The sequence below is a fragment of the Martes martes genome, assembly GCF_963455335.1.
Source record: "Martes martes genome assembly, chromosome: 10".
In the NCBI taxonomy this organism is placed as follows: domain Eukaryota; kingdom Metazoa; phylum Chordata; class Mammalia; order Carnivora; family Mustelidae; genus Martes; species Martes martes.
Window position 1 is genome coordinate 95630906 of NC_137898.1, and position 22922 is coordinate 95653827.

General features: G+C 44.9%; 1 protein-coding gene across 2 annotated transcripts in view; it reads left to right on the forward strand.

The window, feature by feature from the left end:
• FEZ1 (fasciculation and elongation protein zeta 1) overlaps positions 1-22922 on the forward strand; it is a 44378-nt gene that overhangs the window by 16497 nt on the left and 4959 nt on the right. For both annotated transcript variants that reach the window (XM_080815857.1, XM_080815858.1), the window contains exons 4-8: positions 13783-13869; positions 16004-16172; positions 18586-18857; positions 19808-19888; positions 21435-21510. In XM_080815857.1, the coding sequence (XP_080671983.1) occupies positions 13783-13869; positions 16004-16172; positions 18586-18857; positions 19808-19888; positions 21435-21510 (685 nt within the window). The remainder of the gene's footprint in view (positions 1-13782; positions 13870-16003; positions 16173-18585; positions 18858-19807; positions 19889-21434; positions 21511-22922) is intronic.

Here is a 22922-nt window from a genome sequence, read left to right on the forward strand (position 1 = left end):
TGCGGGGCTCCATCCCAAGACCCTGAGATCATGACCCGAGCAAAGGCAGAGGCTTAACCCACCGAGTCACCCAGGTGGCCCAGACCTCAAATTTTCTAAGTAACACATTTATATTGCTTCTTGCTTGATGATTAAAACCAACAGTTTCGGCTGTTATTTTTTAACTTTGTACTATGGAAGATAAGATTTAATGCTTTCATACCACCCCAAATATTCACACTTAGCCTTCCCCCTTCCAACAGAGGGTTGTCACCGATTTATAGTGAAATCAATACTAAATATATAAACTATCATAACTATGTAAGTACTATTTTTTACTGAATCATGTAGTGTTGTGTAAGAATATTTCTTCTCCTATACAACCTTTTGCTTAGCCTGCAGTAAAGAAATACCTTGTTTTTTGATTTGCTTGATTTTCTGTATATTTATCTATCAATAGTCCAACCCAGAACTCTTGAGTGAAATTTAAATCTCACAATATGGTTGAAAAAAAAAAATCAGACACTCAGGGGTGCCTGGGTGGCTTAGTTGGTTGGGCATCTGCCTTCAGCTCAGGTGGTGATCTCAGAGTCCTGGGATCAAGGGGCTTCTCCCTCTGTCTCTGTCTCTGCCCCCCCCCACCCCCAACCTCCTCCTTCTTTGTGTTCTCTGTCAAATAAATAAATAAAATCTTTTTTAAAAAAACCCAGGCATTCTATCAATTCTTTTTTTTTTTTTTTTTTTTGGTCTTGAAAACGTCCAAATGAGTATCTTCATCTTTCTACTATCAACTAGTCTGGTTGTATTCTAGATCTGGTACACAGCTGTTGTTGTGGGACTTTCCTTCACTTTCATCCGGGGGAGTCTTCCTGCCTCTCTCTCCTGTCCTTTGACTGATGTATTTTCTTTTAATCTTTCTGGGTATATTCCCTTGTTTTGGTGGGGGAAAAAAATTCACTATATTCTTTTTTTTTTTAATGTATAAGATTTTTTTGTAAGATTTTATTTATTTATTTGACAGAGATCACAAGTAGGCAGAGAGGCAGGCAGAGAGAGACAGAGGAAGCAGGCTCCCTGCTGAGCAGAGAGCCCGATGTGGGGCTCAATCCCAGGACCCTAGGATCATGACCTGAGCCAAAGGCAGAGGCTTTAACCCACTGAGCCACCCAGGCTCCCCCAAATTCACTATATTCTTGAGAGAGGGTACAGAAGAGTCTGTTTTTTAGAATATACTAGAATGTCTTTATTCTCCTGCCGTAGACTAGATTGAGAGTTTGATTTAATAGTTATTTTAGGTTGCAAACATTTTTTTTTACCTGGAATTCTGAAGGCATTATTCTCTTATCTTCCAGCTTTCCCTTGCTGTTGAGAAGCACTCGAATCCATTCTGATTATCCTTTTATATGTGACTCTTTTATGGTTCTTTCTGAAAGCATTGAGGATATTCTTTTGCCTTCCTTTTTTTTTTTTTAAGATTTTATTTATTTATTTGACAGACAGAGATCACAAGTAGGCAGAGAGGCAGGCAGAGAGAGAAGAGGAAGCAGGCTCCCTGCTGAGCAGAGAGCCTGATGGGGGGCTGGATCCTAGGACCCTGGGATCATGACCGGAGCGGAAGGCAGAGGCTTAACCCACTGAGCCACCCAGGCGCCCCTCTTTTTCCTTTCTCATTTGAAATTTTCCATTGATGTGCCTTACAGTGAAGTCCCCTCTCCTGCCCCCCCAATTCAGTCTGCATTATATGTAGTGCGCCCTTTCACCCTGGAAGCTCACGACTAAATTGTGGTATGTTTTCTTGTGTTATTTCTCTGAAGATGAATTATTTCTGTTTTCTGCCTCTATGGCGATGATTGCATATGTAGTTCTCTCCTTTATTATGTAAATGTGATCAATGACATGAACTGATTTTCAAATAGTAAGTCAGCCTTGCATTCTTGAGATAAACCCAACTTGGTCATGGTGTATCATTCTTTTCTTTTCTTTCATTGTGTGGTTTTCTTTTTTTCTCGTAGCTTTACTGAAGGATGATTGGAATACAATAAATGGCATATATTAAAGTACTCAATTTGATAAGTTTTGACATATGTATACATCTGTGAAATCATTACCACAATCAAGATATCAAGAATATCCATTAACTACTCCCCTTCACCCCCCAATCTCCAGGCAACCCATTTCTGTCACTATAAATTAGTTTGTGTTTTCTAGGATTTTGTATAGATGGAATCATGCAGCAGATACTCTTTTTTTTGCGGGGGGAGGGGTCTGGCTTTTAAAAACTCCGTATAATTATTTAGATATTCATCTATTTTGTTGTTTAAATCAACAGTTCATCCCTTTTTGTTGCCGAGGGCTGTTCCATTATAGAGATATAAAATAATTGGTTTACTCATTCACCTGGTGATGGACATTTGGGTTGTTTTTTGAATATTGTAAATACAGTGACTGTGAATATTCTTGCCTAAGTCTGCTTGTAGACGTATGTCTCTGTTTCTCTGGGATAGAAAACCTATGAGTGGAATGTTAGGGTCATAGGGTAAATGTATATTTCTCTTTTTAAGAATCTGTCAAACTCTTCTCCAGTTTGAGAGCTCCGGTTAGTCCACATCCTTGCCAACCCTTGTTATAGGCAGCCTTTTACATTTAGACATTGGCGTAGGCATATAGAGTACTTTATTTGGGTTAAATTTGCACTACTGAGCATCTTTTCATGTCCTGATTTACAATCTTCTTCAGTGAAGCGTGCTTCCAAGTCCTTTACCCACTTTCTTAATGGGTTGTGAGTGATCTTGTTAAGTTGTTATTATTCCTTATATTAAAAGGTAAAATGAGACATACTAAATTTTTTTTTAAAGATTTTGTTTGTTTATTTGACACAGAGAGAATGAGCACAAGTAGGGGGAGCAGTAGGCTGAGGGAAAAGCAGGCTCCCCACTGAGCAGGGAGCCCGATGTGGGGCTCCATCCCAGGACCCCGGGACCATGACCTGAGCCGAAGGCAGACGCTTAACAACTGAGCCACCCAGGCACCCCAAGGCATACTAAATTTTTAAGAATTAATGTAAGTAAGATCAAATAGGACAGCACAAGCCCAAAGCGGTTAGGAGTTCTCCACCAACGGGAACTATAGAAAAGCGGAAGCAAAGGAAGGAAAGTATTCAGTTTGCTATAGCTTAAATGGCTCTATTATTTGGGAAAGCCTAGTTGGCTGTTTGAGATTGCTTGCTCTTTGATTTGAATTCTTACCCTTGAGGCATTAAAGGCTTAGGTTTTGACTGGCTTGGAAATCTACTAAGGCATTAAAACCACCTCAGTCTAATGGCCTCCTTGTTTAATTAACTTAACACATGCATTCTAGACACAGTCCTTTGTCTGATATATTTTATGCACATCTTTTCTTTTTTTAAAGATTTTATTTATTTATTTATTTGACAGAGAGAGATTACAAGTAAGCAGAGAGGCAGGCAGAGAACATTGGGGGTGGGAAGCAGGCTCCCTGCTGAGCAGAGAGCCCAATGCCGGGCTTGATCCCAGGACCCTGACTGAGATCATGACCTGAGCTGAAGGCAGCGGCTTAACCCACTGAGCCACCCAGGTTCCCTGTTTTATGCACATCTTTTTGTCTATGGACTGGCTTTTACCTTTCTTAACCTATTTTGAAGGTCAAATGTTTTTTAAATGTGATGAAGCCCTATTTGTTGATTTTTTTTTATAGTTTGTGCTTAATGTGCAGTATTTAAGTAGTCATTGGGATTTTTCTCGTAAGTCTTCTAGAAGTTGCATAGTTTTAGCTTGTCTGTGGCTTATGATTCATTTCAAGTTAGTTTCTGTATATGGTGTGAGGTAAGGGTCAAAGTTCGTGTGTGTATGAGTGTGTGTGTGTGTGTGTGTGTGTGTGTATGGCTATCCAATTGTTCTGATACTACTAATTGGAAATATTATTCTTTCCCTATTAAATTGTCTTGGCACCTTTATCAATCGACCATATATGTGTGGATCTATTTCTGAATTCTTTATTCTTTTTCATCAATGGGTGTCTATCTCTATGCCAATACCATGCTATCTTCATTACTATAGTTTTGTAATAAGTCTCAGCATAAAATAGTACAGCTTCTGACCCTTGAACAACAGAGGTTTGAACTGTGTGAGCCCACTTACTTGTGAAATTTTTTGGGGGAAAAACAATAGTGTACTGTAAATGTATTTTTTTCTTCCTTATGATTTTCTTCATAGCATTTTCTTCTCTCAAGCTTACTTTATTGTAAAAATACAGTATAGAATACATATAAAATGCCAAATATGCATTAATCAACTGTCTATATTATCAGTAAGCCTTCTGTCAATTTAACCAGTAGTTAAGTTTTGGGGAGTCAGAAGTTATATGTGAATTTTTGACAGTGCAGGGCATCCAGACTCCTAAACCCTGCATTGTTCAAGGGTCAACTGTATGTCTTTCAACTTTGTTCCTTCTTTTTTTTTTTTTGAAGTTGTTTTGGCTATTTTTGGTCCTTTGCATTTCCATATAAATTTTGGAATCAGCTAACTAATTTCTCTAAGTTGCTGGAAATTCAACTGTGACTGTTAAATCCATATATCAATTTATATATGTAGATCAATTTATTTTCTTAATGTGGTGAATTACACAAACTGATTTTCAAATATTAAGCCAATCTTTCATTTTTTTAAAGATTTTATTTATTTATTTGACAGATCACAAGTAGGCAGAGAGGGAGGTAGAGAGAGACGGGGGAAGCAGGCTCCCCACTGAGTAGAGAGCTCGAAGCGGGACTCGATCCCAGGACCTTGGACCTGAGCCGAAGGCAGAGGCTTTAACCCACTGAGCCACCCAGGTGCCCCCCAACCTTTCATTCTTAAGATAAACCCCAATTAGTCATGATATACTATCCATTTTATATAATGTGGGATTTGATTTGCTAGTATTTTATTAAAGCTTTTCGCTTCTCTGTTCACTAGGAATTTTTTTCTGTAATTTTCTTGTAATGTCGTGACTTGAATTGGGAATTTTCCTTTCTCTAGTTTCTGAGAGTTTGTCTTAGATTGGTATTATTTCTCCCTTACATGTTTGGTAGACTACACCAGTGAAACCGTCTGGACCAGAGGTTTTCTCTGTGGAAGGTTTTGGATGACACATTCAATTTCTTTAATAAATATAGGGGTGTTCTGATTTTCTGTTTCCTCCTCCAGTTGATTTTGGTAAATAGGGAATTTTTTCATTTAATCTGAGTAATTGACCACAAAGTTGTTTATGATACACTTTTATTAATTTAATGTAAGTAAGATCCATAGATCTTACTATAGTACAGTGATGTTCTCCTTTTTATTTCTGATCTGCTAATTTGTGTTTTCTTTCTCCTTCTTTCCCTCTTCTTCCCCTCTCCTCTCTTCAGTCTAGCTATGGGTTTATCACTTTTTTGGGGGGGGTTATCACTTTTATTAATCTCTCCACAAAATCACTCTTGTTTTCTCTTTTACCTCTGTTGTTTGTTCATTTTCTATTTGTTGATTTCTTTCCTTAACTTTATTATTTCCTTCCTTATACTTACTAGGGTTTTACTAAGCCACTTAAGGTGGGAGCTTAGATCAGATTTTATTTATTTATTTGTTAAAAGATTTTATTTACTTATTTGACAGAGGGAGATCACAAGCTGGTGGAGAGGCAGGCAGAGAGAGGGGGAAGCTGGCTCCTTGCTGAGCAGAGAGCTGGATGATGTGGGGCTCGATCCCAGGACTCTGAGAGCATGACCTGAGCTGAAGGCAGAGGCTTTAACCCACTGAGACACCCAGGCTCCCCCAGATTTTAAACTTTAACAATAATTGTCTTAGTCCACCCAGGCTCCCATAGCAAATTTTCATAGACAGGGTGGCTTATAAACAACAGAAATTTATTTCTCACAGTTAAAGAGGCTGGAATCCAAGTTCAGGGTGTCAGCATGATTAGATTCCAGTAAAGGCCTTCTTCTGGCTTGCAGACTGCCAATTTCTGTCTGTGTTCTTAACATGGTACAAGGGATCTCAGGAGCTCTATGGACTCTTTTATAAGGTACCAATCCCATTCATGAGGGCTCTACCCTCATAAGGTAAGCAAATCCCCAAGGCCCCTCCTCTTAATGCCATCACGTTGGGCATTAAGATACCAACAAACGAATTTTGGAGGACGCAAACATTTAGGCCAGCAATAACATAAGAATCTTAAAATAATAAAACTTCTTTTAAGTGTTGCTTTACCTGAATCCCAGTTTTGAGATGGTGTGTTTTTACTAACCTCATTTTGAAATATTTTCTAATTTCTCTTGGGATTTCTTTCTTCTTTGACCTATAGATTATTTAGATGTATGTTACTTAATTTCAGTGTGTTTAGGGATTTAATAGTTATAATTTTGTATTGGTTTCTGGTTTAATCTTGTCAGAGAACACAATCTGTACAAATTCAATCTTTTAAAATATATTGGAGTTGATATATAGCCCAACATATGTTGTATCTTAGAATGCACTATATGCCATTGAAAATAATGTATATTCTGTAATTATTGGTTATAATGGTCAATAAAGCTCAATTAGATTAAGTTAGTTTATAGTTTTATTGAATTCTTCTAGCTCTTAACTGATTTTTTTGTCTGTTTGTCCATGAGAATTTATTTTTTTGTTTTAAGTTTTATTCAAAATATAATTGGCATACAATGTTAAATTACGTCTTTTTTCAGGTGCACAACATAATGAGTTGACAATTCTATATGTTACACAATGCTTAACCATGACAAGTGTAGTTACCATCTGTTGCCATACAATGTTATTACAGTATTACTGACTATATTCTCTTTGCTATACTTTTGATCTCCATTGTTGGTTGATTGATTTTAAGTAAGCTCTACACCCAACATGGGGCTTGAACTCAGGACCCTGAGATCAAGAGTCACATGCTCTACCAACTGAACTAGTCAGGTGCCCCTTGATTTATTTATCTTATTACTGGAAGTTTGTACCTCTTAACCCTCTTAAGCTATTTTGCCTGTGCCTCTCCCCACCACCCTTTCCTCTGGAAATCACCAGTTTGTTCTCTGTATTTATGAATATTTCTGGTTTTGCTTGTTTTGTCTTTTAGATTACACATATAGGTGAAATCATAACATTTGCCTTTCTCTGTCTGGCTTATTTCACTTAGCATGATACCCTCCACGTTGTCCATCCATGTTGTCACAAATGGCAAAAATCTCATTCTTTTTAATGGTTGAGTAATATTCCATTATGTATAGATGTATATGTCACGTCTTCTTTATCCATTCATCATCCATCAAAGGACACTTGGGCTGCTTTCATAGCCTGGCTATTGTAAATAATGCTGACATCAATGTTTGAATTAATGTTTTCATTTTCTTTGGGTAAATACCTGGTAGTGTAATTAATAGATTGGGTTAGGGTTAAATCCTTTTACTTTTCACCCGTGTCTTCATGTTTAAAGTATGCCTTTTATAGATTGCATACAGTTGAGTCTTTTGTGTTTAGTCTGACAATGATGATCTATGCTTTTTGGCCTATTGAGTTTAGTTCATTTGCATAGTATGTTGTTCATTAGCATTTAGAATAACTTTAATAATTTGTGTTTAGTGGTATGATCTTGCATTTCTATTTGTCCTATTTGGGTTTTTTGTTGTTGTTGTTCCTCTGTTCCACCTTCCTTGCCTTCTTTTGGGTTAATCAAAATTTTTTTGTATTCCATTTTCTTTCTTCCACTGGATTTTATTTTTTAATATTTATTTATTTATTAAAAGATTTTATTTATTTGATAGAGAGAGAACAAGCACAAGCAGGGGGAGCAGCAGGCAGAGGGAGAGGGAAAAACAGGCTCCCCACAGAGTAGGGAGCCAGTTGTGGGGCTTGATCCCAGGACTCTGGGATCATGACCTCAGTTGAAGGGGACGCTTAGCAGACTGAACCACCCAGGCACTCCCTCTTCCATTGGATTTTAGCTATACCTCTTTGTGTGCTCGTTTTTTATATGTTTTGTTTTGTTTTGTTTTTTTACTGAATGCTCTAAGGATTACACCCTGCATTATTAAGTTATCATAGTCTATTTAGGATTCATATTATGCTACTTCACATAAAATGTGAAACACTCTCAACAGTTTGAGTATACTCCTGTCATCCTCTGTGCTATTCTTGTCATATATTTTACTTCAGTCCACATTACATACCCCACAACACAAGTTACAATTTTTGCTTTAGATAGTTAGTTGTCTTTTAAAGGGTTTAGGAGAAGGAAAAACAATTTTTTTCTATTTACCCTTTCTGGGGTTATTTATTTCTTCCTGTAAATCAGATTTTTAATCATTTCTTTTCAGGTCAAAAAACTTTCTACAGTAATCTTATAGTGTTAGTTCACAGGTGACAGACTCTCTGCTTTCATTTATTTCATGTTTTCCCTTCTTTCAACGATCACAGCCTTGCACTGTCTGTGCCCAGTGCCTCAGAACAATAGGCTCTTAGATTTTGTCCAGATTTATATTTGTGTGTGGCAGGGTAAGTCCAGTACTAGCTACTCTTTTGTGGCTGAAAGAGGCCATCTCGTCTGTTTTTGTGTTTTGGAATTCCTTTTATTCAAGTGTGGGACTTAAACTGATCATTTGCTTTTTCTCCCCTCCCATTCTCTATCTACTTATTTTCTTTTACTCTCTAGATGATTTTCTCAGCCTTAACTTCAACTCTTCTACGGAGAATACTAATTTTGCTACCATAATTTTAATTTCTAAGAGCTTTATCTTGTTTTTTAGAATTAATTCTACTAAACAGGCCATGTTTCAAGCAGGCAATGTTTCTTGGTATCCCTCTTCCTAATGACAGGAAGGAGTTTCTTCTGCCCTCTGTATTACTTGTGATTTACCTTTCCTATGTATTTGCTTTAGTCCCTGTTTTTCATGTTGGGGATTGTCTGAAAATATTTGACAATCTTTGGGCATATTTAAAAGTGAGGCTAAACTCACAGAGCTCTTCCTGTGGGGGAAGGGCTTGTCTCCTACTGGCCCCCACTGCAGTGATCAGTAAGGACCTGGTCATTTTGTTTGGAGACCTGGATATTGGCATGTACGTCTTTTTTCTTGCGTGGTGTAACTTCGGAAATGTAGTGACCACTAAGTGGAGTACTCCAGTGTTTTGCTTGAGGAGGATAAGCCTGGCTGCTAGCAAGCGTTCTTGGAGCCTAATCAGGGCAAGAGGCTAAGGGTCTCTGGTGAGTATGTAGACTTTCACTTAATCCCTCTGTTTTGGGCACGATCCCTCACCCCAGCTTTTAGGTGACCTGGTGTCTCTTGTGTACAGGTCCCCTTAGTTCAACCTTTACAAAGTGAAATCTCCACTTCTTTTGTTGGTGGTGGTGGGGGATGGCAGTTGCCTTTCTTCATGGGAGAGGAGAAGAGACTTGGGGTCTTACTGCTCCTGTGAAGAATCCTGGCGGATCCTTCCTCTTGTAGCCCCACCTCCCAGTGTTCCCCCCCTACCCCCCCCACCCCCCACCGGAGTTTCCAATTCCTGAGCCTCTGAGCATTTTGGGAGTGAAAGCACATACTTTGGGAAGCTTTCTCCCACAGGGCTTAACCCTCTAGCCTACTAGCTCAGCATCTGCTTTCTGGCATCTCGTTCACTGTTGTCTTTCCTCGGTTTGTTTTGTCCCTGTAGAATATTCTCTTTTGGTCCTTTTGCTCTCACTTCAGTCGGGTTTCAGAAGGAAGAGGAGATAAACGTGTGTGCTCAATCCCCTACATGTCTTCCTTCTGTTATTAAAAAAATGGAGGGCACCTGGGTGGCTCAGTTGGTTAAGCATCTGCCTCTGGCTCAGGTCATGATCCCAGGGTCCTGGGATCGAGCCTCACATCAGGCTCCCTGCTCAGCAGGGGGTCTGCTTCTCCCTCTCCCTGCATGCTCTCCCTCTGTCTCTTTCTTTCTTGTTCTCGCTTTCTCTCAGATAGATAAATAAAATCTTAAAAAAAAATGGGAATGAGGGCCCACTTAAAAAATGGTGTACTGATGTGGATGATAGAAGAAAGACAATGTGGAACCTCTATTCAGAGACCCATCATGGAGAAAAAGGCACTGACCTTACATTAAGAGCTTGGGGAAAAACAAGTATATTCTTATATTTTTAGGTCAAAATAATATGCTCGAGTTATGTAATATTATTATTATTATTATTTACAACTCTCCACACTTACTGGGTTTTTCAGTTTACCAATATTCTGTCCCTGGCTTATATAAAAGATTGTCTCTTTTATCCCTGTAACTGTGATTAAGAGCAGGTGGTGGTTGTCTTGGACAAGAGGAAACAAAGTCCCGACAGTGAGTCCAGCCCTTCTGTTTTCCAGGTAACTGAGCAGCTAAGTTGTGTGTGGAGTTGGACTGACTATAGGAGGTGATCGTGCGACCATTCTTCTCGCTTTCATTATTTGTTCATTAATTCTTTCCAGAAAGGTCTGTTGTCTACATGCTGTTTGCTATGCTCTGGTGCGTCTCACTGTGGGGATTTGGAGACACTGACTTAACCTCACACAGATGTTTCCTGGTTGTTCACAAGCATGAAGGGATGTAGTTGTCCTTTCCTTGGGCTGGGTGCCTGTCGTGGAATTTTTTTTTTTTTTTTTAACTTGTTGAGTGAAGGTGAATGGATCTTTGTTTTCTTAATTTTGGTCAAGAAGGAACCACCTATGTGGAACAATTGTGATAAGGGGAGGGAAATACAAGGCAGTGCAGACTCCCTTTCTTGTGAATAGAATCATCTGGATTGCTCTGACGAGAGCCCACGGCTAACAGTCGCTATTGAACCCAAGGACTCAGCATCATTTTAGTCCTCACGCAGACTTTGTGTGGCAAGATTTAGTAGCAGTTAGGGCCCAGGGAAGATTCCCTCGTTTACTGTCAAGCTTTAAGCTACCACATCACAGCCTTAAGGGCACACCCTTTATGGAAAGCAGAAGGAAGAAACAGCTTGCCGGGGAGGAAGATGGCCAGACCTTTTCTGCCTCTAGGTCTTCTCTTCTCCGTTCTGGAAAGAAGTCTCTTGGAAGAATGATATTTCTTGGAAGAGCCATAGTTCACTTCTATAGTGTGGAACCAGCTCGAGTTTCGGTCTACAGAGAAATTCAGCCCCAGATGACCTGGCCTGTGGGTTGTTTGTGGCTTTAGCCTTCTCATTGTCACACGAGAGGCTAAAGGAACCCCCTGTGGCAATTTCTAGGTCTCTGTCATATATTAAGAATAAGAGTAGGGGTGCCTGGGTGGCTCAGTCGCTTAAGCATCTGCCTTCAGCTCAGGTCATGATTCCAGGGTCCTGGGATCGAGCCCCGCATTGGGTTCCCTGCCCAGTGGGGAGCCTGTTTCCCTCTCTCCCTCTGCCTGTTGCTCTACCTGCTTGTGCTCTCTCTGTCGAATAAGTAAAATCTTAACAAAAATTTTTTAATAAAAAAAAAAGAATTAGAGTATACATACACTCTTCCGCCTGCGTAAGTGTGTGTGTGTGTAAATCACATAATCCTATCCATATATATAAGTGCCGTCATCTTTCAAAATTCTTTCTCTTTTCCTCTGTTAGTCCCCATCCAGCTTTATACTCTCTGCACAAGATACTGTCACGATAAGGAAGGGCAGGTCGGCAGGTCGGGATCCTCTCAGTGGCATTTGTAAGAGGAGAGAACTCGTTGAGACATAAGGGTCAGGGTGGGACAGAGTCTGCCGGGTCTGGGAGGAAATGTGGGAGGAGCCCTAGAGAAGGTGCCGAGGGACGAGAACCGGAGACCTAGAGAGGGACGAGGAAAGGCCAGATACAGGTTGGGTGTGGTGAAAGCAGAGGCAGGGAATTGTCCACACTGGGGAGAGGGAAGGAGCCAGGGCTTCCTGTAAGTACTTTGTGTTTGCTTCTCCTTCTATTTTACTTCTTAGTGGCACACTTCTGAGGTCTGAGGAAGTGTGGGGTAGGTGCAGCTCCCACAACCCTCGAACTCAGGGAACCGTATCAGTGATTATAGGTGATTTTCAGGTCTTTTTTTCACCCAAGCCTGACAAGTCAGACCTGTAGGCTTTGTGCCGGAGATGGGGAGAGGAGAGACAGCTCTAAGAGGGATCCACACACCTCTGTTCAGGTTTGATAACATTTAAAATGACAAGAGGGGGTCTATGCCTAGAAGCTTCCTCTCCGCCTTCCGCCAGGAACTCAGAGGGAAGACCTCCTGAAGGGGGTTGGTTTAGCTCAACGATGCTCTACTAACAGTGGGAACTGTCCATGTCTCAGAAAATGTAAACCTTCCACCTTTAGAATACACTTATTGACCACTCCCCCCACCCCCCCAAAAAATTCTGGTTATAGACTCACACTCGCTTATAAAAAAGAATCCAAACAGAAAATGAGGAACGCTGTTTCTCCCAGGATGAGCGTGACTTCCAGCACAGGCCTTTCTGGCCCCGAGAAAGTTTGCCCTAGCCGTGTAGTCGTGAACAAACTGAGGTTCCAGGGGCTTCGTTTGGCAGAGTGGGGAGTGTGGAAGCCAGGCGACTACCACAGGTGGTACACCTGGCAGAGAGGGGAGCATATGGGTTCGCCCGCAGAAATAGATGTCGCCATCTGGCACACAAGCCCCTCGGATGATCCCATCACCTCCCTGCCCTACCCCTTACCCAGGTGGAGTGCAGATGGCATTTAAGATGCATTTGATTAATTTTTTTAATGACAGAGTCCTGGTTTTAAGCAAACCTAGATAGAAGGTGATGTATTTTGTTAGGCATGTCTGGCAAGGTGGAGCTCAAAGACTAGGGGAGAAGTTTCCGAGGATGGCTTATCTCCGACATGGTTGCTTGGGAGGGAACTGGGCGTCTTCTGCTGGAAGAGCAGAAGCGTAATCCCAGGAAAGGGGCCCATCAGCATACCAGCTATCCACGAGCAAGTCAAATTGATTCCTGGGTGAGAAGTGTCTCTGCAGAAAGATTTCCCGGAGGCACCCCTCGCCAGCCCCTAAATGACTTTCAGATGGACTTTTGGACATAGACAAATTGTTGGGTGGCTTAGGGGTTGACTTTGTGCAGGATATGAGCATAAATGCCGGGCAGTGGTCATTTGGGATATGGTTAGGAAAGCCAGATGTGCTGTGAATATCTTGTTGGATTGCAACATCTAGACTCTCAGTGGTTGTGAACTTCCAGAATCTTACTTGGCACTGCGGGATCTCAGAGGATCAGGACACCTGTTTCGATATTGTGGTTGTCGTTTTGTCCGGGCCTCGGTTCACGTGGTCGGGTTGCTCCCCGGCATGTCTCACGTAGCTTCAGCACCCCCTTCAGCAGCCGTGACCTCACGCCTAGATTCCCGTCACAGGGTGGCGTTGCGTCCAATCCAGTCAAAGCTTGACTCTTTGGACTGGAACAACCCACCCCTTAAAATGCCTCAACCAGTGCCCTCTGGAAACAACCCCCCAGATTGAAACTCCTCGTCTAAGTAAGAGAGGCTTCGATGCAGGAATTGGTTGAGGTACCACTCACCTTGTTCATGCAGGGACGACCCATCCGTGGGCTAAGGAACAGTGCTCCTCCCTTTGAGTCAGACGCTCTTGCTGGACTCGGGGAGGCATGCTGTGCAGAAGGGGTGTGTTTGGAATTGGATGAAACTCTGGGCATCTCTTCAGATTCCCTCCTCACACAGCGGATGGCCGGAGGGGCCTCTCAGTCCGTGTCGTCTGTTCTAGAGACCAGACAGTAAAGAGAACCCTAGTTCTGCTGATGATCAATCAGAATTCCACGCCCCACCCCCCTTCAGATCCATGAGAAAGAAGAGGAAGAGTTCAATGAGAAGAGTGAACATGATTCTGGTATCAATGAGGAGCCTCTACTCACAGCAGATCAGGTATGAATGTTTCTCTTGGTTCTTGGGACTTTTTGTTCTTTGGATCAAGAAAAAGTCTGAGTACCTACGTGTCATGTCCATTTAAAGCAAAAGACAAATATTTGGTCTCATGGTTGCCTGGGTCGATGACTTGGAGTGTCTTTGGTGTGGGAATTCATTTCTCTCTAGGCCTCGGTTTACCCACCTGCAGTAAATAGGAACATAATTCCTGACCCTTGGGTTGGGTGGGACTCATGTTTGATTATAGCCAGAGATAGGCCTGGTGTTGACTGGCTTCAGTTCTTGCTAAGCCTCGGAGTGCAATCTCATTAAGTGAGTTGGGGGAAATCAGAGGGGGAGACAAACCATGAGAGAATGTGGACTCTGAGAAACAAACTGAGGGTTTTGGAGGGAGGGGGGGTGGGGGTTTGGGTGAGCCTGGTGGTGGGTACTAAGGAGGGCACGTATTGCAAGGAGCACTGGGTGTGGTGCATAAACAATGAATACCGGAACATTGAAAAGAAATAAAATAAAATGGAAAAAAAAAAGAAGAGTCAAGACACTTAAATGAGGGTCCCAAAGACTTATTCTTGCAAAAATAGAGGTGACAGTTGAGGCTTTTGTACGATGGGTATTTTCTCATATTTCACAGAATACCCAAAATGCTGAGCCTTCCAAAAGGAGTCTTAATGGACAGTTGTGTCTTTGTTTAATAAAAAAAAAAAAGGTAGTGCTTGACATTCGATTGAATTAGTTAAATGTTGGCTTTAGTCATTTGTTACTTAGGAGGGAATCATCTTGGGTCTCTGGATTCTTTTTTCAACTTTTTGGTCAATGAATATTTCTGGGCAACTTTTTGAGCAGGAACCATACAAGGTTTTCACAGGGTAGTTCCGAAAAAGCTCCGCCAGGAGCCTGTGGTGCCAGAAAGCACTTTTCGGCCAAAGGAACTCTTTCATATCTGAGGCAAAAAGGTGGGATATAAACAGGTAAGGGTCAAGAGATTGAGGGGCACCAGATGAAAAGAGAAGAGGGCCTGACAGCTCTTGTAGGAGAAATACAATTCAGTGATCCAAGGTTAGTGAAAAGTTCTCTGTGAGAGAGGGAGAAAGTCAGCCCTAAAATTTCTGAAGGGGGCTTGTCGTTTGCTTGCATTTTATAAATGGCTTTCAGGAAGCAAAGACTAAGTATTCCCTAAATTTGCTGAATGGAAGTGAGAAGGTGTGGGAATAAAATAGAAATTACTCTTAAGGCGGGCACCCTAAGTCCTCTTGTCCTTGGTCCAGCTGACGTGAAGAAGCCTGCCTCAGAGAGCACCCAGCCCAGGGGCCTGGAGCCTGAACCCGTCACAGAATCAAGGACAGACAAATGCATGAGTGCCCTGTCGTGACCAGACCCATCCATGGACGCCTTTCAGACTGTCTTTGCTTCTTCCATTTTCTTTATGTGTCAGCAGTTAATGAACGCAGCAGCTCTCCTGTCTTCCTGTGGCAATCCTTTGATCTCGCTCTCTCTGCTAGGAACAGATCCCTAGCAAGAGTGGAGATGACATCTGGATTCCTTGGTTCCTTTCTGCTCTCCAGACCCCACCTATCCTTTTGTTATTTTAGCTTCTTGTTTGGCATTGGTGGCTACGCAGCTTTAGCTCCTACCTAGGTGAATTCTGGAGAAATTTCCTCTACCTAAAAAAAAAAAAAAAAAAAAAAAAAAAAAAAAAGCCTCCCCAATTTGAGTTGGTCTAGGAACAGTGTAAGCACTGTAACAATTAATGGGCTGGGTTTTGTGTTCAAGTTGGGAGGGATAAAGTGTTTTCCCACTTAGAAATCAAGTGCTCAGCACACTGAAGTCAATGTTCCCTTCCAGGCAGCCCTGCTTTGGTTCCCGAAAGAGGAGTTTCTTTCCAATAAAGCACTCATCTAAATGGTGTTCTTGGAAGAGATTTCACATTTTAGAGTGCTTTACGTTAACGGAAGAGTGTATGTCAGCCTTTGATCAGATCTATTTTTATTATTATTCAATATTTATTAAATAACAATATTGCTTTAGGAATCTTATAGGCAGCAAATTAGAAACATCCTTAACTGACCCAAATCTGAGCCGGGATGTCCCCCCCGGCAGAGACCAGAGTTAGCACTCTCTTGCGTACCTTCTCCAGGTGATTGAGGAGATCGAGGAAATGATGCAGAACTCCCCAGACCCGGAGGAAGAAGAGGAGGTCCTGGAAGAGGAGGATGAGGGAGAAACCTCCTCCCAGGCAGACTCGGTCCTCCTGCAGGAGATGCAGGCCTTGACCCAGACCTTCAACAACAACTGGTCCTACGAAGGTGAGGGGCCTGGCGGGCGGCCTTGCCCAGGATGGACCCTCCTGCCTGTGGGCCGGGCCCTGGGCACCCGCTTCACATGTACCTAGTCGGACCTCCAATCCGGGGAGTTGGCAACCCCTTTCCTATTGGGCATCAGGAGAGAAGTTAGCACATTTTGGGGGCGGGGGGGGGGAAGGCAATCGAGCACAGTCCAAATGCTAGAACCAAGCAAAGGTGAGGATGAAAGCAGAATGAGCAGAAGAAATTGGAACCCCCTGTCCAAAACGAGGCTCCCGTGAAATCAATGAAAAAGGTCATAATCATGATAGCTGGTATTTCTGGAAAGCTCTCTACGTGCCAGACCCAGTTCTAAGAGTTTCTGTGCGTCGTCTCATTTCATCCCCACCCCAGCTCCACGCGGGTTGGGGCAGTTGAGGGTGCTGAGAGGCGAGGTGGCGTGTTGGATGCCGCTGTTGGGGAAGTAGAACCACCCAGAAAACCTCCCTTCCCGGGGAGGAGGCGCACGTGTGGGCCGGCCGGGACTTAGAAACACGGCAGAGGGAAGGCGGACCGGGCAGGCGATGAGGTCCGAACACGGGTGAAAACGGAGGCTGTCAGAGCAACCGAGACTCTGTGGCTCTTAAGAGCAGAGGCCGGGCGAGGGCAAAAGCCGAAGGAATGTGCTCGCGATGACGGGGCTGATTTGGCGGCGGAGCTCTATTCAGGCTGTTCTCAGCCACACAAAGGCCCCAAACATAGCCACGCTCCACGAAGACTCAGGAAAACAGCTCAAGTGCACGGGGACATGGCAAGGGCAGAAGGAGGGGGCCAGCTCCAAAGAGCAGCATAAAGGGGGAGGTCGAACTGAGTCAGCAAATCCACAGGCCATGGCGGAAACAGAGCAGAGAAGTAAAATGGGTGCTGGGGCAGAAACAAAAGATGTTAGAAAGGGACACATTTGAGAAGATGCTCACTCTCCCGCCCCCCAGGTCTTTTTTTTTTTTTTTTTTTTTTTTTTTTTTTTTTTTAAGTAGGCTCCCTGCCCACCGTGGGGCTTGAACTTGTAACCTTGGGATGGAGAGTTGCAGGCTCTACAGACTGAGCCCACAGAAGCACTCCCCACCCCCCACCCCCAATCTATTTTAAATGAAGAAATCTGAGGGGACGAGAATTTACAACAAAGTTACCTGTATCCCATTATCTCAGCTTCCTTTCCCTTTTCCCTGACAGCAGGCTCGGTACTGGCCAGCCCGGATGTGCTTTTCAGCCTGTGGTCCCAGTCAGCTGCACATTTCCCTTGTTTCTTGAATTTCTGCACTGCTGTGCAGGACCGTGGGGGTGAAGAGGGCCTCAGACCCCTGTGCTGAGATTGCTGGCTGGCTAGAGCTTGATCAGTTCTTGGGAACAAACACCACCTCTCTCCTGCTCTGTGGCACATATGCCCAAAACCTCCTCTGAATGTTTTCTCCCCCTGATCCTTGACCCATTTTGCACCAGGAATATCAGAGACACAGAGGAAAACTAGGAAGAGGAAGAAGGGATCAAAAAGTCACATGCCTGTGCATGCACGTTTTTTTTTAAAGATTTTATTTATTTGACAGAGAGACAGATCACAAGCAGACAGAGAGGCAGGCAGAGGGGGAGTGGGGAGCAGACTCCCCGCTAAGCAGAGAACCCGATATGGGGATTGATCCCAGGACCCCGAGATCATGACCCACGCCGAAGGCAGAGCCTTAACCCACTGAGCCACCCAGACGCCCCTGTCCACGCACAATTTTATTTTATTTTTTTAAAGATTTTTATTTATTTATTTGACAGAGATCACAAGTAGGCAGAGAGGCAGGCAGAGAGAGAGGAGGGGAAGCAGGCTCCTTGCCGAGCAGGGAGCCCAATGCGGGGCTCGATCCCAGGACCCTGGGATCATGACCTGAGCCGAAGGCAGAGGCCCTAACCCACTGAGCCACCCAGGCACCCCTCCATGCACATTTTAAAAAGTGATTTTATTTATTTATTTGTTAGAGAGAGACAAGTAGGGGTAGAGGCAGGCAGAGCAGGCAGAGGGAGAAGCAGGCTCCCTACTGAGCAAGGAGCCCAACAGCATGGGGCTCGAACCCAGGACTCTGGGATCATGACCTGAAGTCAAAGGCAGATGCTTCACCGACTGAGCCCCCCAGGTGTCCCTGTCCATGCACATTTCTGTGAATGGAGTCCGTGGGTTTCTGTGGGGGCTGTTTCTTCTTCCTCTTCGGTTATCCTGAGAGTGGTGTTCACTTTGGCCATTGTATATGGGTCCTTTCCTTCCTGGGGATGCCCCTAAATTCCCCATCCTATAAGGAGGTGGGAGGGGTCCCCTTGGGAGACATGGCCCTAGGAGCCATCCAGTGGGCTCTGGCTCGGATGCAGTGGTCACCTGCGGGTCGGTCTCCCGCTGCAGGTCTAAGGCACATGTCTGGGTCAGAGCTGACCGAGCTGCTGGACCAGGTGGAGGGTGCCATCCGGGACTTCTCGGAGGAGCTGGTGCAGCAGCTGGCCCGCCGGGACGAGCTGGAGTTCGAGAAAGAAGTGAAGAATTCCTTCATCACGGTGCTTATCGAGGTTCAGAACAAGCAGAAGGAGCAGCGGGAACTGATGAAGAAGAGGCGGAAAGAGAAAGGTCTGAGCCTGCAGAGCAGCCGGATAGAGAAGGGAAACCAGATGCCTCTCAAGGTACGTGAAGCCCCCCGCAGGAAGAGGAGGTGCGCCCGGCCTCCGGTCCTCGCCATGTCCGGCCCTAGTACCAAGCCTGCGCAGGACCCGTAAGCAGACCTGGACTGAGCAGGGGCTGTGAGCAGGACCGTGGGCAAACAGTAGGACTGTAAAGAGAAATAAGGCCCCCCTTTCTCCTTTCTTCCTCTTGAGGACCTCGGTCTAGCAGGGGGACACTGGACGTGGACACTGGAAAATACTTGTGTGTGGCCTGTGCTCCCTGAGGCAAGACCTTAGAAAGAGGGGGGAAGACAGTTAGTACTGAGGGGCGCTGTGCCCGGGACTCAGGTCAGCATCCCGGCTACTCGTCCTGACTGCTCTCCTTAGGATGGCGGGAGGGGGTTGCACATTCTGACGCCTTGCTGGGAGCCTGACAGGATTCTTCAGACCACTGGTTCATGATCAGGGAAGCTCCGGAGAATGAATCCTCCAAAGAGATTGTTCCAAGTACCTTGGCCGAGGCTCTGTCCCAGACCTCCCGAATTGGGCCTAGGCTTGTGCGTTTTGGTAAAGGCTTCCCAGATATGGACAGTAGCTTTACTTACATCTGCCCTTCCCAGTGGCCGGGCACTTTGTTTTCCTCTGTAAGATGCTGTGTCATCATCTGTCCCAGGTGTACGGGCCTGCTTTATTCTTCTCTGTCTGCGAGGAGGCTGAAGGGAGGAAACCGGGAAAGGGCAGAGGGACCTGTTGCCTGAGGGACTGACTAAGAAAAGAGTCTTTGAGACTCGGCTCTTGGTTCTTGCAAAGTTCAGCCTTAAGTTTTGGCCTATTTGTTAGCCCAGTTGTTATCTGGGACAGGGGGTGGCCCGTGGGTCTGGGTAGCTTAGGGAGGACATCCACGTCCCCGGGGAGTGATGACTATGGAGCAGGAAGCATTTGTTCTTGAGCCCCGCCCATCCTCTCCCCAGCGTTTCAGCATGGAAGGCATCTCCAACATTCTGCAGAGCGGCATCCGCCAGACCTTCGGCTCCTCAGGGACGGACAAACAGGTACCTGCAATTCCCGGGCTCCCAGCTTTCCTCCTGACCCTTGCAACCTGGCCTCCCCTGGAGAACACAGCGTGGTGATTCACTAGAATTATCCCAGCCCTCGGGCAAAGGGAGGTCTTACCATCTTCTTCCACTCATCTTCTTCTTCTTCTTCTTCTTCTTTTTTTAGATTTTATTTATTTGTTTGACAGAGAGAGAGATCACAAATAGGTACAGAGGCAGGCAGGGAGAGAGGGGGAAGCAGGCTCCCTGCTGAGCAGAGAGCCTGATGCGGGGCTTGATCCCACGACCCTGAGATCATGACCTGAGCTGAAGGCAGAGGCTTAACCCACTGAGCCACCCAGGCGCCCCATCATCTTCTCCCACTCTTAAGAAGGAACAGTGTCTTTTAAAGGGTGAACTGGGTTTTGTTTTGTTTTGTTTTTTTGAGCTGTTGCCGAGCCCTGGGTGAGTAAGTCCTGGGCCCTGCCCTCTTGAGGTGCATAATCTGATAGAAGGGACAAGCTTGAGATCCTGGAGAGAGCGCACGTGATTGTGTACGTGTTAGACATCTTTGTAGCTGAATCCTAAGGGTGAGAGTTTCGGCACTGCGGCATGGGAGGAGATTCTGGGAACATGGAACCTGCTCCCCTCGTTTTGCAGAACTAATATCTGGAGAGATTAGGTCTTCTCTCAAGACCGCATGGCTAGGGGCAGAAACAAGACCAAAAGAGAAGTCTTCTGGTGTTTGAGCTGCAGCTCTTCTCACTCAGTCCCCCAGTCTACCCACTCCCCCAGCCCCCCAACCCCCCAACCTTCAGGATCTCTCGGGAACCCTGTTCTTGGGCCCCATGGGGCCAAGATGATTTTGTTGTAGAAGCACCTCATATCCAGCAGAGGGAGCAAACCCAACGTCCAAGAACAAGGGCGGGGTTGAGGTTCTCTCCCCTGACATTTTTGACAAAAGAGAGACTGTTTGATTTCCTATTGCCCGTGCAAGCACACAAAAGTATAATCTGCCTTTAGAATGTTCTCTGCACTCAGCCTGAAGGGAAAAAGCTCCCCAGGATTCCTAAATATCCAAGAGCTTCTGGTTGTCCGAAGAATGTGTTCGATGGAATGGAGGGCTGATATGGGAAAGTCTTACTTTTAGGGGCTTTCTTTTTTTTTAAAAGATTTTATTTATTTATTTGACAGACAGAGATCACAAGTAGGCAGAGAGGCAGGCAGAGAGAGAGGAAGGGAAGCAGGCTCCCTGCTCAGCAGAGAGCCCAATGCAGAGGTCGATCCCAGGACCCTGAGATCATGACCTGAGCCGAAGGCAGAGGCTTTAACCCATTGAGCCACCCAGCTGCCCCTTTTAGGGACTTTCGCCAGAGACAGGAAGGGGTCCCGAGGCAAGGGTATGAGGAGTATCATGGGTGTTGCTGTGCCTGTCAGTTTCCATGGAGCACGTCTGGGAGAGACGATCACAGTCCCCGTGTGAACTGTCCACGGGTCTCACCCGCGGGGGGACCACACTGGTGTCTCCAGCCCTGCCTGGCATGTTTGTGTGTTTGTCTCGTAGTATCTGAACACGGTCATCCCTTATGAGAAGAAGGCCTTACCCCCGTCAGTGGAAGATCTCCAGATGCTGACAAACAGTGAGTTCCTCTCATCTTCAGAGAGACCGGTCGCCCACTCCCGTCCCTCCCTCCCCGCGAGGGGCAGCGTTAGATGGGTGGGAATGGGCTCCGTGTCCCTGTGTCACTCCCCCCCTGAGCGTGGGCAAAGCTACAGTGCTCTGCAGTGGCACCCAGAGGTGACTTGTTGTGTCCCTGTTTCCTTGTAAAGGGCAAAGGCTTGCCAGGAAGGAATGAGCTGGCTCACCCCACAGTGCTCAAAGCCTGGCCTTCTCTACCTTGTCTGTTCTTGTCTGTTCTCTTGGCATGAGCTTGCTGTTGCTTCGTCCCACCTATGGCCCCACAGCAGGAGGCTTGGTCGATGGGGCTGGCTGCATTTTTTAAGGAGAAGCAAGGCAGGAGTGGGGGACCGGAGAGAAGAGTTTTCCTTCCAGAAAACGACTGCCTCCTCTCCTCTGCTTTGGCTCTATTGTCAAATATTAACAAACATCCTGAGCGATGGGAGAAACCCGTGTGTGACAAAGAGCCCTCTGTAGGCAAAATCTCTTCATGTACAACAAACGCAACAACCCCCAAAAGGCTGGGGCCTCTTGGTATTAGCCATCAGTGTCAGCCTGATTCTTTTAGGAAGAGAAAAATCCGAGACTGAGACGGGGTGGCAGGCGCAGTGAATCACAGGAATGTCCATCTCCCTGGCGACCGTGAACTGCGCGGAGTGACAGAGTCACCGGGCCTGTCCAGCCCAGGGGCGCCCTGCCTTTGCCTGGGAGGGAGGGGCTTGAGCATCAGGCTAGCGCGGGGGAGAGTAAGAGGAGCTTCTTCTGTTCTGCAGAGGAAGACAGACACCTGCTGCCCCCTCTGGCTCCCCCCCACCCCGGGCTATAAAAGTGACCACACATTTTCATTGTTATCAATCTGGGGACCAAAGCAGGCGTTTCTGGTAAACAGAAACACTGGCTACATCCATGGATACTGCGTCCTTGAGAATCTGGAATTTTCAATTCAAAGTACACTGGCATCTTCTTCACTCCTTTTAAACTCCTCTATTTGCATAAATATGCACTAAGACTTTTTTTCCAAGGGAGCAGACAGAAACGAACTGACATTTATAGGTGTTTGTGTTTTCACAAGCAGTAAGCATTTGGAAAATAATTTGGACATATTACGAAGGTTGATGTATGTAAAGTACTCGATCATGGTTTTTTTGTGTTTTTTTTTTTTAAAGGAAGAGCTATAAATTTATTACAGATACCCATTCAGGAATTCAGCGCGAAATCCTTTCATTTTAATTAAGAAACTGTGGGTTTGTTTACATGTTTCAGGTTCGTTTAGAAAATTTTAATTGGAGTGTTTCCATCATTTAGAATAGTTTGGAAATACAGAACAGTGAACAAAAGAAAATAAATAATTCATTGTCCCTTCCACTGTGGTTA